The 16,481-nt window shown below is 43.4% G+C and overlaps 1 protein-coding gene across 1 annotated transcript; it reads left to right on the forward strand.

Moving 5' to 3' along the window:
- The first annotated feature begins 51 nt into the window (after positions 1-51).
- LOC140701640 (actin-2) lies at positions 52-3,019 on the forward strand. The gene has a single exon (XM_072977671.2). The coding sequence runs from the start codon at positions 1,644-1,646 to the stop codon at positions 2,766-2,768; it is 1,125 nt and encodes a 374-aa protein (XP_072833772.2). The 5' UTR covers positions 52-1,643; the 3' UTR covers positions 2,769-3,019.
- The last annotated feature ends 13,462 nt before the right edge of the window (positions 3,020-16,481 follow it).

Raw genomic sequence — 16,481 nt, forward strand, 5'->3', positions numbered from 1 at the left:
GTTTCAAAACTTACTTCTTTTAAAGGTTTAAATTTTTAAAAAAGAGCTTTTTACAAGTTCTAAAGAACCGCATGGGGTTTGTCGTTCATTTTCCTTGTCTGGCTGTTGAAACACTGGCTCTTCCTTTCCTGATTCTGCTCGAGAAGGAGGGGGTGGGGAGATATTATACAGCCTCATCCCTTTGTTGGTGTGGTCTGGATTTCTGCAAAAAGTCTCATATGCATTTTAGCGATGTGAAGAGTTATTTGTGCAGCCAGATGTGTAGGGACCAGTTTAATTGGCTTCATCAGCTTCAGGAAGGGCAGGGGACTTTCTCTCTTGAGAACCTGCCTCAATGGGAAGGCTTTGAGTCTTCGCTACGCCAATCTCCACCCAAGCTTCTTGCTCAGAAAGAAAGCTCCCAGCTAGCACTGGGGCAGGAACAGGAAGCTTGAGTGAAGCTAGGCCTAGCTTGGCCTCAAAGCCTTCCAGTTGAGGCCTTTCTTCCAGGTGAGCCACATTCAGGCATTTGTAAGGTTCCTGTAAGGTAGGTAGAACTTCCAGAATGGAATATTGTGGTATTTGTAGTCCAGGAAATCAGAAAATCCCATCCCCGGGTGCTACCCTTGTGCTAACTCTGTAAATGCAGAGCCTCTAGCAGAACAGGTCTTATGCTAGCTCAACCAATACAGGTTTGAATCATTTTGCATATTATGAGCAGTTGCTCGTTGGGTTTTATTGCTTTTGAACCTTTTTTTTTTCCTTAGGAGATCTTGAGGGAGCATGCATGGCTCTCTTCTTTTTTTTCCTCCTCCCTTCCTCCTCACAACAATCCTGTAAGGTAGGCTGTATTGACATCAAGAAGGTCAGGATCAGAACCTGGATTTTCCACATCCTGGTCCAGGACTCAGTAACCAATGCAGCCACACTGGGTCTCAAGGGTCAGAGCAGAGATTTGGTTTGTACCGGTGGTTCCCAGCCTCAGGTCCCTGGATGTTCCTGGAGTAAAACTCTCAGAAGCCTTCACCACTAGCTGTGTTGGCTTGGATTTTTTGGGAGTTGTAGTCCATGACCATCTGGTGACCCAAGGTTGGGAAGCACTTGATGTTCCTTTCTGACATCATGTTGCTTTTCTGATGTCACCTCAACACTATCCTTCCTGGGCTGTACAATGAAGACAAGAATACAAGGTATTGCCTTGAGTTCATGGTACTCCATGAAGGCTTTCTAAACTGAACCGAGTGTGAACAAAAAGATGGTTCGGCCTGACTTCCTTGCTGGGTGGTTGTAAACCAAAGTTTTCTTCTTGATCTTTGGGGTTCATTTCCCATGATCATGGCAGAGAGATCCTGGTTCTCTCTTTTCCCAGGGCTCTGAATCTTCCTTCTTGAGCCTAACATAGAACATTGGCTGATCCAAAACTCTGCCTCTCCATTCTTGATGCTCTTCATCCTCAAAAATCCACTAACGGCTTCTTGGAGAAGAATCAGTTTCTTAAAGCATATGCAATATGCTTGTACATCACTAGGAAAAAGGGAGACGTCCCGTTTTGTGACTCATAGGGTTCTAGCATTTTGATAGCGAAGGATTCTTTTCTACAAGACCAAAAAGAAAGGCACAAAGTGGTGGGAAACCTTCATTTCCCTGATCTTTGGATTGAGAGAATGTCTTGCTCCACAATACCAGAACTTCCTGCTGTCATTATTGACAATGGATCGGGGTTGTGCAAAGCTGGTCTGTCTGGAGAGCAAGCTCCTCGAGCCGTTGTTGCGACGGTTGTGGGCTACCCCAAATCCCAAGCCATCATGTTCAGCCCAGTACAGAGGGAGTTTTATGTTGGCAAAGAAGCCCAAGTCAAGAGAGGTATCTTATCTTTCAAATATCCTGTGGAGCATGGAATAGTCACCTCCTGGGATGACATGGAGAAAATCTGGAGGTACATATACAAGCACAGGCTGAGACTGAGAGCCCAAGAGCGGCCGGTGTTATTAACGGAAGCACCCATGAATCCCATGCCCAACAGAGAAAAAATGACAGAGATCATGTTTGAGCATTTCCAGGTGCCAGCCATGTTTGTGGGGCTGCAAGCCTTAATGGCCCTCTACGCTTCTGGTGGTACCACTGGCTTAGTCTTAGATAGCGGAGATGGTGTCACGCTGACTGTGCCCATCTACAAAGGTCATTGCTTGCTTCATGCCATTTCCAGGTTGAATTTTGCAGGCCGGGATATCATAAAACATTTAGCGACGCTGCTCTTAGAGACTGGCCATACCTTTTTGAGCTCTGCTGAGAAGGAGATTGTGAAGGACATCAAAGAGAACCTGTGCTATGTAGCGTTAGACCCTGAGCAGGAGAAAGACAAAAAGCTGGTCCAAACCTACACTCTCCCTGATGGAAATCCTGTCAAAATTGGGGACCAGCTCTTCAGAGCACCAGAGACCCTTTTCAGCCCAGGGGATGCTGGAGTCACAGCACCCGGGGTCCACCAGATGATCGCGGACAGCATCTCCAAATGTGACAGCAGCATCCAGCAGGCCCTCTGGAAGAATGTGGTCCTGGCAGGAGGGTCGACCCTTTTCCCTGGTCTAAGGGAAAGACTTCTAAAGGAACTCCAGACTCTTGCACCCAAAGGCGTGTCGGCCAAAGTGGAGGCACCAGGAGATAGGATGTTCTCTGTTTGGATTGGTGCATCGGTGCTCACCAGCCTGGCTTCGTTTAAGAGCATGTGGGTCACCCGGCAAGAATACAAGGAGATCGGGTGCACCGTCCTGCAGAAGAAATGCTTCTGAGAAGAATAAAAGGACAACTAGAGAAACACACACAGATACACAAAAGTCAATCGGAACAGCTGGGGAGTGACTAGTAAACCTTTTCACAAAGAATCAATGTGTTGCAATTTTATCACATGGTAAGAAAGGGTCCCTTGTGTGTTCAGTTAAAGAAAGGGACCTTGTTTGGAATATTTTCACGACCCTGTAAGTTATATATGTTGTGGGGTGTATGTGTGTGTGTGTGTTTGTGTGTGCACACGTGCGTGCGTGCGTGCTGGAATGGCTACAACAGCACCGTTGCTTGTTTGCTGGGCTGTTAAACTCTAGAGACCAAACCACCTTAAGCTTCTATGCCCCTGGGCGTTGGCGCTTTGCCATTCACCATAAATATCCAGTGGATATAAAATAAACCAATAATAGAATGATTGGACTCAGCCACCCCCAACAAAACACAAGCATGCACATTCCCACACAGGTGCTTAAACACACACACACACACACACACACACACACACACACACACACACACACACACACACACACACACACACACACACACACACACACACACACACCTCATATAGTCATTTTTCATGTCCGTGAGCCTCCAGGCAAAAGCTGAAACCCAGGAGTCAAACGCAACATGAGTAGGGCCCTTGAATCAATGGAACTTTTAAAATTAAGACAGTTTTTAATGTTTTTCCTGTTTCTGATTATTCCATTATATTTTAATTAGTGTGTCGTGTAATTGGTGTTTTTAAAAAATTTTCGTTTAACTTATGTGTTTAATTCTATTCTTTTAATATTGGGAGCCACTTTGGGTCCCCTTATTGGGAGAAAGGCAGCTTATAAATAAAACAAACAAACAAACAAACACATAAAATGAACAAAATTAGGGAGGAGCTGACTCACCATATCCCCACGGCCATGTAAGATGTGCCACTGGAGACCAAGGCCAAGATCATTGATGATATGGTTTTCCTGATTTCTATGCATGGATATGAAAGCTAGACAGTGAAAAAAAATACTGTAATCTGTTCATTCCAAATGAGGTGTACCAGGTGAGCTTCATGAATACCACAGACTACCAGGAGAATATATAAGAAGGTGTTAGACCCACTGAGGCCTATCATACAGTAGAAATCACACTTCAGGTGCATTGTGAGAAGACAAGACTTCTTAGAAGAGATCTTGACAATGCAACTTTTTTGACCATGTCAGAAGCAATCTAAAGGTGCTTCCGGGGTGGAAAGATGAGCTGGCAGGATGGTGTCATTGCTCAAAAGGGGTACCCAAATGTATTCACTATCCTCACATTTCTTAGCAAGGCTCCTTTCCTGTCCCTGACAGCAATGCCAGGGCAAGTGGAAGGCAGTAGGAGCAGGGGAAAGCTGGAAATGAAAGGGTTTGGTTCATTAAAAGAGGGGATTGCTTTTACTTTGAAAATCTGCAGTTGGGGTGTTAATGTTAAGACCTTTTTGAGGTTACTACTTATGGCCACCATACGTCCGAAATGAATGACTCATAACATCTCTCGTTGGAAGGATTAAGCAGGAAGTGGCATAGACTACTTGTTTAAGATTCTAGATACCTGCTGTAGGCAATCCATCACCATCATCATCATCTAAATGTATATGTCATGTTTCTGTGCAATGTAGTCAAAACAGCTTGGAACTCGAGAACAGCAATACAAAACTAAAATATCAATACAAGATTGTGAGAATACATCATTAGGATTATTAGTTGTTTAGTTGCCTTTTGGAGATCATGAACGAGTGACCTCTGAAAGATCTTATGTTTAACAGCTTTTCTAAGTTCTTGCAAACTCAAGGCCATGGTTTCCTTTACCAAGTCAATCCATCTCCCATCTCGTTTTTCCTCTTTTCCTGCTGCCATCAGCTTTTCCTAGCCTTATTGTCTCCTCCAGCAAAACACGTCCCCAAAACGCGACAGATCATTCAGAGCTAAACAGACTGATGTTCGAAGGTCATGTCATATTTTTCTATACAGATTGCTAGTCCACAGCGCATGTTAGGTGGACCACTGAGCTTGGCAGACCACTTGCGAGATTTTGGCAAGCCATGTTGGATGAGGTCCGGCGACACCAAACTGATCTGAAAGCCAATTGAAGGGGAAAGGCCAAAAATCTCGGAAATCTTTGCAGGACGAAATATGTATTCTTTTGTTCGTTTCTAGAATAAAAGGAGTGAACATTTGGGAAAGTGGAAGCATGGCACATGCCTACATCATATAGCCTCCAGGGCTAAAGGTAAGTAAAGGAGGCACAGTAATAGCTTGCTGATCAATGCACATTTATAGGGCTGTTATGAAACTCGATTCGGCAGCCAGCAGCTTTTGTTCCCATTTGCCGTGTTACGTTTTAGCAGCCTGCTGGAAACGTGTAAACAAATGAGGTACAACTGTAGCCAGTTTAAATATTTTACAGCTCACTGACTTCCATATGACAGCGGATTTGCAGTCTCACTTTAAGAGCTCAACTCCTGCTTGAATAACAGAAGACAGAAACAAATGCAAAACACACCGTGGAAACTTGACACAACAAAATAGTTTGATACTGGAATCGGGACAAATCTAGCCAAAATGTTCTCCCGCAGATCTTTCTGCCTTTGCCGGTTGCCTGCGAAACTTCCAAAGCTAGAACCAGCTCGTAGCATTTTTTCGTTCTTTACTGGAAGGATGTGATTATCAACCGGCTCTCAGTTTTTTGACGTGTTCCTCTACATCCCGTCTTCTGTTTATGCATTTTATCTCATACACACTTTGTGCTCCATGAAGTACGGCAGAATTGTGGGGTTTTGCAGGAGAGATCTTAGCCGGTCCTATTTAAAATCATTAAATAATGAAGTTGGAAGGGACCTATAAAGCCATTGAATCCAACCCACACTCAACGCAGGACAATGCAAGTCATTGCAGATCAGACAGACAGTTGTCCAATTTTCTCTTGAAAGTGTTGGAGTGCTTGCCACCTCCTGAGGTCATTTGGTTCCATTGTCGTACTGCTCTAACAGTCAAGAAGTTTTTCCTGATATTCAGCCTAAATCTGCCTTCCTGTTGCTTGAGCCCATTATTACATGTCCTGTGTATTTTTTTTTTCTGCATATGTTATTTCTCTGCAATCAGAGATTGGGCTAAGCTGATTATTATTTAATTGGGCCAGATTATTGATTTCCAACCAAAGCTTAGAAACAGGGCTTTGTATGAGTAGAGGTCTTGGCTGAGGGATTCTGGGAGTTGAAGTCAAAGAAGTATTGAGTCAAGCTCTGCTTTTAACTTGGCTTTATTTTATCCGAATTAGTTCAGTATTTACCTATAACTTTAATGGCATTACTGGAGGCATTACTGAAGTCTGAGTCATGGGCAGGAGAATGAGAAGGGAACTGATCATGGCGGAAATAGAGGGGAAATCCTGTCATTCCCAGCCAAAAATGAATCGTTGGATTTATAGTCTAAGGCTTTTGAAAAGTTCCAGCTTGGACTTCAGAAAGAGTAAATTTGAAAGAATAAGCAACAAGACACTACGAAGGAACCAGCATGGATGTCTGTAATGTATGCTACTTTCTCCTAGGGTTTCCTTTAAAACTAATAACCTGATGTTTAATTGCATGCTTAATTTGATGAATTAAAAACTTTAGGCACCAATGTTATTAATGTGAACTCAGTTAGGTGATTTGGTCCTTTAACTGGAATGTTTATGGATTAAGCCATTTCAAAATTGGGAAAGGAGTAGGGTAAAGCTGTATATTGCCTCCCTGCTTATTTAACTTATATAAAGAATACATCGTGCGAAAGGCTGGGCTGGAGGAATCCCAAACTGGAATTAAGATTGCCGGAAGAAATATCAACAACTTCAGATATGCAGATGATACCACTCCGATGGCAGAAAGTGAGGAGGAATTAAAGAATCTCGTAATGAGGGTGAAAGAGGAGAGTGCAAAAAAATGGTCTGAAGCTCAACATCAAAAAAAAAAAAAAAAAAAAAAAACTAAGATCATAACCACTGGTCCCATCACCTCCTGGGAAATAGAAGGGGAAGATATAGAGGCAGTGACAGATTTTACTTTCTTGGGCTCCATGATCACTGCAGATGGTGACAGCAGCCACAAAATTAAAAGATGCCTGCTTCTTGGGAGGAAAGCGATGACAAACCTTAAAAAGCAGAGACATCACTTTGCCAACAAAGGTCCGCATAGTCAACGCTATGGTTTTTCCTGTAGCGATGTATGGAAATGAGAGCTGGACCATAAAGAAAGCTGACAGCCGAAGAATTTATGCTTTTGAATTGTGGTGCTGGAGGAGGCTCTTGAGAGTCCCCTGGACTGCAAGGAGAACAAACCTTTCCATTTTGAAGGAAATCAACCCTGAGTGCTCACTGGAAGGACAGATCCTGAAGCTGAGGCTCCAGTACTTTGGCCATCTCATGAGAAGAGAAGACTCCTTGGAAAAGACCTTGATGTTAGGAAAGTGTGACCACAAGAGGAGAAGGGGACGACAGAGGATGAGATGGTTGGACAGTGTCATCGAAGCAACCAACATGAATTTGACCCAACTGTGGGAGGCCATGGAAGACAGGAGGGCTTGGCGTGCTCTGGTCCATGGGGTCACAAAGAGTCGGACACAACTTAACGAGTAAACAACAAAATATACATCCATAATTTTAAATTGTGCAATGCTCTGATGCGAATATAGAAAGATACAATCATAGCCAACAGGCTCAATATTTATTGGTGTGGAATCCTACAGCTTTGTGAACCAAAAGTCAACATATGCTTAAGAAAAAGAGCCCAATTTTTTTAACATCAAAATTGCTAATACAGTACAGGGAGCCTGTTGATTGAGAGCGACGGGTTGAATATTAATGACAGCCTGTTTCTGCCACCGAGATTTTTATGAAGCCGTTCTCCCCTCTTGCTCTTGTACATATATATTTAATTTGGAAACATTTTGAGTGTCTCCTGCTCCCCATGTGAAGTGAGTTAGCTTTCCTGAGATTCATTAGTCTTACCCTTTTCCCCTCCGACGTGAAAGTGGATACATCTCTGTTATGCAATGTCAGGTTGCAACCATAATGAAGGACCATGAACGCGTCCAAGAAAAATAAAGTTTTAAACTTGGATGTGTAAAATATTCATATTCAATCATCATATTATTTTTAATACCCACCTCCCCAAATTAGCCCTCACACATATTTCCCTTTAAGGGGAATTTTATTATTATTATTATTATTATGGTTTCACGCTTGAGGCATTGGTGGCTTCCAGTTACAAGGATGAGATGCCCCAATGAATGATGGATTAGGACCGGCTGAAAGATTTCCAGAACATTATTTTGGTGGGGGTCTACACTTCTTGGAAATCTCCCCACAAACATGTAGAGATTCCCACAAAGCATAAGATTGTTGCATCCATCTGGTTTCGACTATACTCCATTATTATGAGCCATCAAGTTGAGATAGAATTTTTGTAATCTTAGGGCCCCCAAAGTAAGTGAAATATTTAAGGAAGGTTTTTTACCAGTTCCACACACAACCATGAGATTCCATGGTGGAACAGGGATTTGAACCCAGCTCTTCTGAGTCCTAGTTTGTTTCTGCACACCATACTGGGTATATACTCAATAATGATGACATTCTGACTTGTGGTGACCTTCTTCATGTGTTTTTAGGTACAGAGTACTCAGAAGGGATTGACCCTTCTTTTCTTATGGGATTATGCAGCTTGCCCAAGGCTACAGAGGCTGGCTGTTCTTGGAGGACACATGGCGGGGAATCAAACTTCCAACCTCAGGAGCTAGACTTGATGGTCCGTAGGGTCTTTTCCAACTCTGCAGTTCTTAGATGGTAAAAGCACCACTCCCTTTATTCCCAATTCCTATTTCAAAATATATGCTTTTTCATACAGCCCTCCCCTTGCCCCCCCCCCCTTGGTTTCATATATGCATCTCTTTCAAGTGTTTTCTGTTAGAGAATGTGTTTGTGTGCATTTAAAAAATACACATTTTCATGCATCATTTTGAACATTATCCAGAATGGTGTTGGTTGGTTGGTTGGTTGGTTGGTTGGTTGGTTGGTTGGTTGGTTGGTTGGTTGGTTGGTTGGTTGGTTGGTTGGTTGGTTGGTTGGTTGGTTGGTTGGTTGGTTGGTTGGTTGGTGCATTTTAGCAAACTTACAGAGTTTTGCATTTATTTTTCCTTTTCCTTTTGCCATCTACCCTACAGACCAGAGAAGCCCAAACGCCGACATTCAAATGCCTTCTGGCTCATCTTTGAAAATTTAGGTTTAGAAAATAAAACTTTACTCAGTTTGCAGTAACAATAATCATGTGCTGTCAAGTCAATTCTGGCTTATAGCAACCCTTTCCAGGGTTTTCCAGTGAGAGTATTCAGAAGTGTTTTACCCTTCCCTTCCTCCAGGGGGAGCGCTGGGACTGTGCAGCTTGCCCAAGACTACCCAGGCTGGCTCTTCTGAAAGGAAGCACAGTGAGGAATTGTCAGACCTAAACCACTGAGCTAACAGGAACTGAACATATTTATCTGTCTTTCTTAAGTGAGAGAAAAGTGCTGCAGCTTGAGGTGCTGCTCTGTGTACATGCATTTTTCTTCAGTAGCTCCGAAAGGCCCACCATGACATTATAGCCTAAGATCTTTTTTTTTTAACAGCCCAGAGGGAATTCCCTTCCTCTCAGCCCATTCCAGCTGGCATTTCTGTGTAGCTCTAGTATCAGTGTTGCCTGTTACGGTTCCAACCGTTTCAGGGACGGATTACACAAAATCAAAACAGACCTCTCCAATATGTAGATTGCACAGCTGCTCATGTTTCTAGTAGCTGATATCTGGAACACAGCATCCCTTCTGAGGGTTCCCTCCATTCACAAACTACTGATGTATTTGGGTTTACAATGTTGGAGGGTTTTTTTAACAACCTCGCATGCTCTCTGTGGTTGGTGTGACTGGGAGGAACCTCTCTGGGTGAGTGTCAATCACAGTAACCAATCATAGTTTCCCACCTCTGAATTCAAAGAAAATTTCTTCTCTGTAGAGTGTTGCTCTTTCTCTCTCCTTAGTCTGTTGGAAGCCAGCTGTTCTTTGTTTGCTGTTCATCTACTCACAACTGTATGCAATGAAATGCTTTCTTATTCTTTCTCCTACAAATGTCTCTGAGTGAGTAATTGAGACTGCATGTGCCAGTTAATGGGGAAGAGGTGGACCATATGGGGAACTTGTAGCTATTATCCTCTGTGAGACTCTGCATAGCAAGAAGGAAATTTTTTCCCAAAAATTCAAAATTCACCCAAACCAATCTTGTGTGTTCTTAGAAGCAAATTTCACAGAATTCAATGGGTCTCACTCTTGCATAATTGTATGTGGCCCTATGAAACATCACTAATGTTGAACGTACAATTTGGTTGAAGTTACTAAAAAGTTAAATAATTTCCCCCTACTTATGTGATTAAAGGGTCTTCCAAATGAAATAGAAGTCCCACCCCTCTTGCTGTCAGTTGGTCATGAAGACATGCAAGATTTATTGAGATTCCCCTCTAAAAGGTCATTTCTCTTTCTAAAATCTTTAGGAAATCTCCTGTACTGGAGCTTCTCTGACAGAACATGTGCTTGTTTTGAAGGAAGGAAGGAATCTAAGTGAAAGTTTTTGACAGAGAGGATCACACTGGAATCTTTTTCAAATGGAAGCATCATAGCGCTAAACTCCAGCCCTTCAGTACAAAGTAATATTAAAAATCGCCCATGCTTTCACAAGGGGTGAAATGGTGTGGAAAGTGACAGAAACTGTTTGAGCAGTACGACAATTACCTCGGGAGCACTCCAGAGCTGGAGGCATTCAAGAGAAAATAGAACAACCATCTGTTAGGTCTACTTTGATTTGGATTCCTGCACGGAGCAGGGGGTTGGCCTCGATGGCTTTAGAGGCCCCCTTCCAACACAATCATTCTATTGTTTTCTGAAAACAATATTAGACTTAGTGAGAAAAGAAGAACATCGTATAGATGGTGGGGAGGTTATTGGTAACACCAGTGCTGAACTTGGTACATGAAGGAGAAAAAGATGCTACATGTAGAAGGGTGTAATTATCCAGCCTTTGACGATCTTTGGGGAAGAAACATGGTTAAATGGTGGAATGCCTGTATTGCTACTGGAAGATCCCAGTTTGTGTGCTTTGCCATTTAGGAACCAAGTCAGGGTGTCCATCTCTAGAAACTGGTCATGTGACAAGAGCCCACCCCTCCCTTTTTTTCTAGCTTATTTCCTAATTAGCTGGGGTTTACCTAGGTTCTGGGACCATCAATCTGGATTTCCCTGCCGTGGTCCCCAACCCTGGGCCTCCAGATGTTCTTAGACTACAACTCCCAGAAGCCCTCACCACCACCTCTGCTGGCCAGGATTTCTGGGAGTTGAAGTCCAAGAACATCTGGAGGCCCAGGGTTGGGGACCACTGGTGTAGTGGACAGAGTGACAGACTGGGGCTCAGGAGACCTGGGGTCAGCCATGGAAACTCACTGGGGGAGTGGAATGGGTTAAAACATCTGTTAAAACATCTCATTTATCTTGAAAGCCCTGCTAGAGTCTCTATAAATCGGTTCTGACTCGACAGTGCAGAAGAACGGCAACATTTCCACAGTCCACTGGTTCAAAAGCCATTTCGGACCTTCTCCCAAACTTTGCCTGCTCTACCTCTATGACATTACCGGGGTCCACCCCTTGATCACAGGCTTATGCTATGAATTTCCAAGAAAAAAGGCTGATGCTCACCTCTTAGTCCTAGCAAACAACAGGCAAGTTGGCTTTTGCAACCACAACTGATGTATATGTTCGCCAGGGTATTACAATTATCCTTGTGTTGTTGAACTGGCTACAGCTGTATTTTATTACACCTCCCATTTGGGGTTCATTGAGGTCCAAGTCTTTTATCCTTCTGTTCGGAAGGCTTGCACCAACCACTCCTATTCCCTGCCTGCTAAATTCAGGTTATGAGAAAGTGTACAGCTGGGCTGCTGTGTGTGTCCATGTGTGTGTGTGTGTGTGTGTGTGTGTGTGTGTGTGTGTGTGTGTGTGTGTGTGTTTGTGTGTGGCATTAACGTGTTGATTGATTCACAAGGCTTGCAGGGGGAAATGGCTTTTGAGGTCCCCAGTGTTTCCAGGAAATGCTCGTTTTGTCTCTTTTGGCTGAAAGAGCAGGAGATTCTGGAAGACACAATTTTGCCATTAAAGTAGTACCAGAGAAAAGTCCTGGACTGTTTCACTGATGAATTCAAAAGAATATAAAGATTTCACTTTTAAAGTTTAATGATAATGGTTGCCGTTCTCTTTAAAAAAATATTATACTTCCTTTGTCATCCTCCTTTTGTTCTTCAAAATCTTCCTTGCCTTCTTCTTCTTCATTCTCTTCAGAGTCTTCTTCGTCCTTTTCTTCTTCATTGTTTTCTTGTGTTCTTCATGATCTTCTTCCTCCCATCTGAGGTAGGACACACAACATAGAACACACTTATTGCCGTGACCTCTCTCCACTCCCGTCTTCTCTCTTGCAGTCCTTTATGCTGTAAGAGAGTGGTCCCCAACCTTGGGTCCCCAGGTGCTCTTGAACTATAACTCCCAGAAACCATGGTGAGCACAACTAGTGGCAAAAGCTTCTGGGAGTTGTAGTCCAAGAACATCTGGAGACCCAAGGTTGGGGACCACTGTCATCGTAGATGAAAAGAAGGCCGTTTCCAAGGGGAAACGTGCATTGTCTACCCTCCAAATCGAAATCCATCCATCATAGACTTGTGATAGGCTTGGGGGATTTCCCACCATCTTGAAAAATCCTACTTATGAACTACAACTCCCAACATTCTCCACACAGTAACTTTTCAGGCTCTGGCATTCGTCCCTCACGACAGCTCAAAGAAAAATGATATCCTTCTAGATATTGTTATGTCCCAGTTCCTATCCGCCTCGCCCGTGATAGGGGATGATGGAACCAGTAGTTGAACAGTGACTGGAGGAAAATAGACGACCCCCCAGCTCTGCATTACAGACAAGTTCAGTTGTCATCTGCATCCATTTTTTACACTCGTCACAAAGTACATGGCACACAATCTTTTTTCCCAGTGACACCCTAGGCTGCCTGGAAAAAAAAATATGTATATGAAAAACACCTTCATATGGATTAATATCCTCTTAGCTCTAGGGGGGAAAAAACCCACAGTAATGATGACTTTTCACAGGTTCACATTCTGGGTGGCTTTAGGAACAAGAGCTGCTGCTTTGAAAAGAACGGAAGGGGTGTTCAGGCTAATAATCGTTTTATTAAAATGCACCTTCTTATATACCCGATGCTATCTCACATGTGATAACAGCTCCAAATGAGCCAGAACATTACCCTCCAATATTGTAAAGTTCCATTTCCGACTTGAGAGGAGAGCCTCTTATATTTAAGTCACTTAAAAACAGCCGCACGGGCGATCTCACTCAATTACTTTTTTTTAGAAACTTCCCAGTTCACTCTATTTAACTTTATGCTTTAGGGAAATGGAACTCTTTTGTACTGCTTCCTCCAAGAATATAAAAGAATGAAACTGATGGGGATTGGCAGCTGGAGGGGAGAGGACTCACAAATCTGGAGCCAAGCTGAAATGAATGCAGCCAAAGAGACTCTAGGTTCGCAGTTAGAAGCACCGCTGCCTTAAGAGATAAAAGGCATCTAATGATGCTGGGATGAGCATCCGGCTGCACTGCAGTTAAAAATTAGCTTGTTTTTGTTTGGTGTGTGACTCAACTGCTTGAAGAATAAACCATTTAGAGCATCTGCAGCTGGGTTCAAGACCACATTACTGCTGATTTGGCTGAGATTAAAATGTGACACTGTACTTGAAAAATGGGATTGACTTGATCAATCAGAGGGCTGGTGAAAAGTCTTGGGGGACATTTAAGCTAAAGAGAGAGTGTGCGAGTACAGCATTTGGGGTAAAATAATTTGATAAGGTGGACATTGTCAAGTACTCCTTCTGAGCTACTGAAGGAATATTTCTTAACACTACTTGAAAAAAGGGTTAATGTTCTACGGATCTACTACAGATTCCACAACCTTGGTGTTTCCTTGATGCCAAGAGTGGGAACAGATGTCAAACCTTGTCAAACCTTCTTGTTGTTGTTGTTGTTGTTGTTGTTGTTGTTATTTAGTCATTAAGTCGTGCCCGACTCTTCGTGACCCCATGGACCAGAGCACGCCAGGCCCTTCTGTCTTCCATGGCCTCCCGGAGTTGGGTCAGATTCATGTTGGTCGCTTCGATGACCCTGTCCAACCATCTCATCTTCTGTCATCCCCTTCACACTTTCCCAACATGAGGGTCTTTTCTAGGGAGTCTTCTCTTCTCATGAGATGGACAAAGTCTTGGAGCCTCAGCTTCAGGATCTGTCCTTCCAGTGAGCACTCAGGGTTGATTTCTTTCAAAATGGATAGGTTTGTTCTCCTTGCAGTCCACCCTGTCTAGCTGAAAGCCTCTTAATGTTGGAGAGAGGTGACTGAGGCAGTCCTTCAGCTTTGACAAATTGGACCTCAAAGGGCAGGTCACCACACAAAGCAAATTTATTTGCATATTCCTGGAGGTAAGAGAACCTCCTGCTGTGAGATCCAGACATTTTCATTAGTTAAGGATTTTCTTCTTTTAATCATATTGGTTTTTGCCCTCAGGCGTCCAGATTAAAATTCTATAGTTCTTATATTTCTTAGCAACAGCTGAAATAATGAGAATTAATGTCACCAGGCTATGTCAGAGGGTAGGGGATAAAACCATCATACTTCAGCTAAGCAAGGCAGCTTTGAGTTATAGGTTATTAGATGAGATATCCAGAAGTTGGAAAAGTTACTTTTTGGACAGTAGCTCCCACTGTTACCCAACCTGCATGGTGGCAGAGCCAGAGGTTGGGAGTTTGGTTCCCCCACTGGGCTTTTTGTGCTTAGAGCCAGCCTGTGTGGCCTTGGGCAAGCTGCACCATCCTGAAAGAAGGGAACGCTAAACCATCTATGAGTATTCTCTACCTGGAAAACCCTGAAAACGATCACAGTGAGTCAGAATGGCCTGGATGGCACATGGGTATTAAATGCATAACTAGCATCCCTAAGGTTTCCCTCGAGCAGCACATGATTGATTGCATCTTCTCTAAGGTCAGGTTGGAATGTCTTTATCCTTGGGGCAATTCCTGGGGTCTGCCCTTGTTCCTTTCAGTCTGGCCGGACTGCCTGGGCCCCCCGAACACAGATTGCTTCTTCCTTCTGGGTCTTTTTTTTTTGAAAGGTGATTTGCTGTCAAAGAGGAACGTTGACCTAGGCTGATTTTTTTTAAAAGAGCAGGGTCTGGGAAAGACATATTTGATGGGGAGATGGAGGTCTCTAAGAGCAGAGAGCGTTCAGATGCAGGAGGAGGAGGGGGGACGTCTATAAGATGCTCTTGCGGGACTATATAATTTTTGAGTAGCAATGCCTCATTGTTAGCTTTGAGTGCACGCTTTTGAAAATAGGTCCATTTATTTACAGTGGTGCCTTACTAGACAATGATAATCCGTTCCACTGAAATTGCTGTTTAGCGAAATCATTGTCTACTGTAAAGCATTTCCCCATTGGAATGCATTGAAACCTGTTTAATGCATTCCAATGGGGAAGAATCATCGTTGTCTAGCAAAGATCGGCCATAGGAAAGCCGCTTTGTGAACCGCCGATCAGCTGTTTAAATCACTGTCTTGCGAAGCTTAGGTCCCGAAAACACCTGTTTTGTGAGCGCGGAAGGAGCTGTCAAAATTGTTGTCTAGTGAAAATCGGTTTCCGAAGCAAGGACCAAACATTGTCCAGCGAAATTCCCCCATAGGAACCACTGTTTTGCGAATCGCTATAGTGATTGCAAAAAGTCAGTGTCTAGCGAAAAAACTGTCAAGGGGGGTAACTGTCTAGCGAGGCACCACTGTATGTCCATTCATGTATTTTATTTATTGCTTAAGTTTATATACCGCTCCCCATGAATGCATGAGTTCTGGGGAGGTTTGCAATCAGAAACCAACCAAACCAAAATAAAAGGGAAGCCGTTTAAGACCAAATAGCAGCTAACCGATAAAAGCCGATGGAGCGAACTAGAGAATGACAGAATGGTGAAGAAAAGATGGTCAGAGAGGGTTGGTGGGAAGCCTCCCGAATGTCAGAATGTCCACCTCTACAACTGTATGCTTCTATAACTGTTCATAGCTGGCTGGATAGCTTGGTGGTTGAGCTGTCTGGCTGCAGAGCCAGAGGCTGGGAGTTCGATTCCCACCTGCTGGGCCTCCTGGGAGAAGAGCCAGCCTGGGTAGCCTTGGGCCAGCTGCACCATCCTAGGGTTCCCCCAGAAGAAGGGAATAGGGAACCACTTTTGAGTCTTCTCTACCTGGAAAACTTTGAAAAGAGTCACAATAAGTCAGAATTGAATTGCCGGCACATGGTTAGTATTATTATGAACCCCCGATAACTTTGAATTTATAATATTCTGTTTCTGAGAAAGAAGTTCGAGACAAGTTGAATTTTTGGATAAAAAAGTGGATTTATACGTTGCGTTTGTAGCAGTCAAGGTGTAGAAAAGGCTAGCAGGTATTGATCCTGTTTCCTGACACGGCAACAAAACAGGCTTGGAGGCGCAGGGATCAGTTTGGCTGTTCATGTGTTATGTAAATTTCCCCTTTGCTATACTGTATATAATG

Source organism: Pogona vitticeps, chromosome 7 (genome assembly GCF_051106095.1).
Source record: "Pogona vitticeps strain Pit_001003342236 chromosome 7, PviZW2.1, whole genome shotgun sequence".
Lineage (NCBI taxonomy): Eukaryota > Metazoa > Chordata > Lepidosauria > Squamata > Agamidae > Pogona > Pogona vitticeps.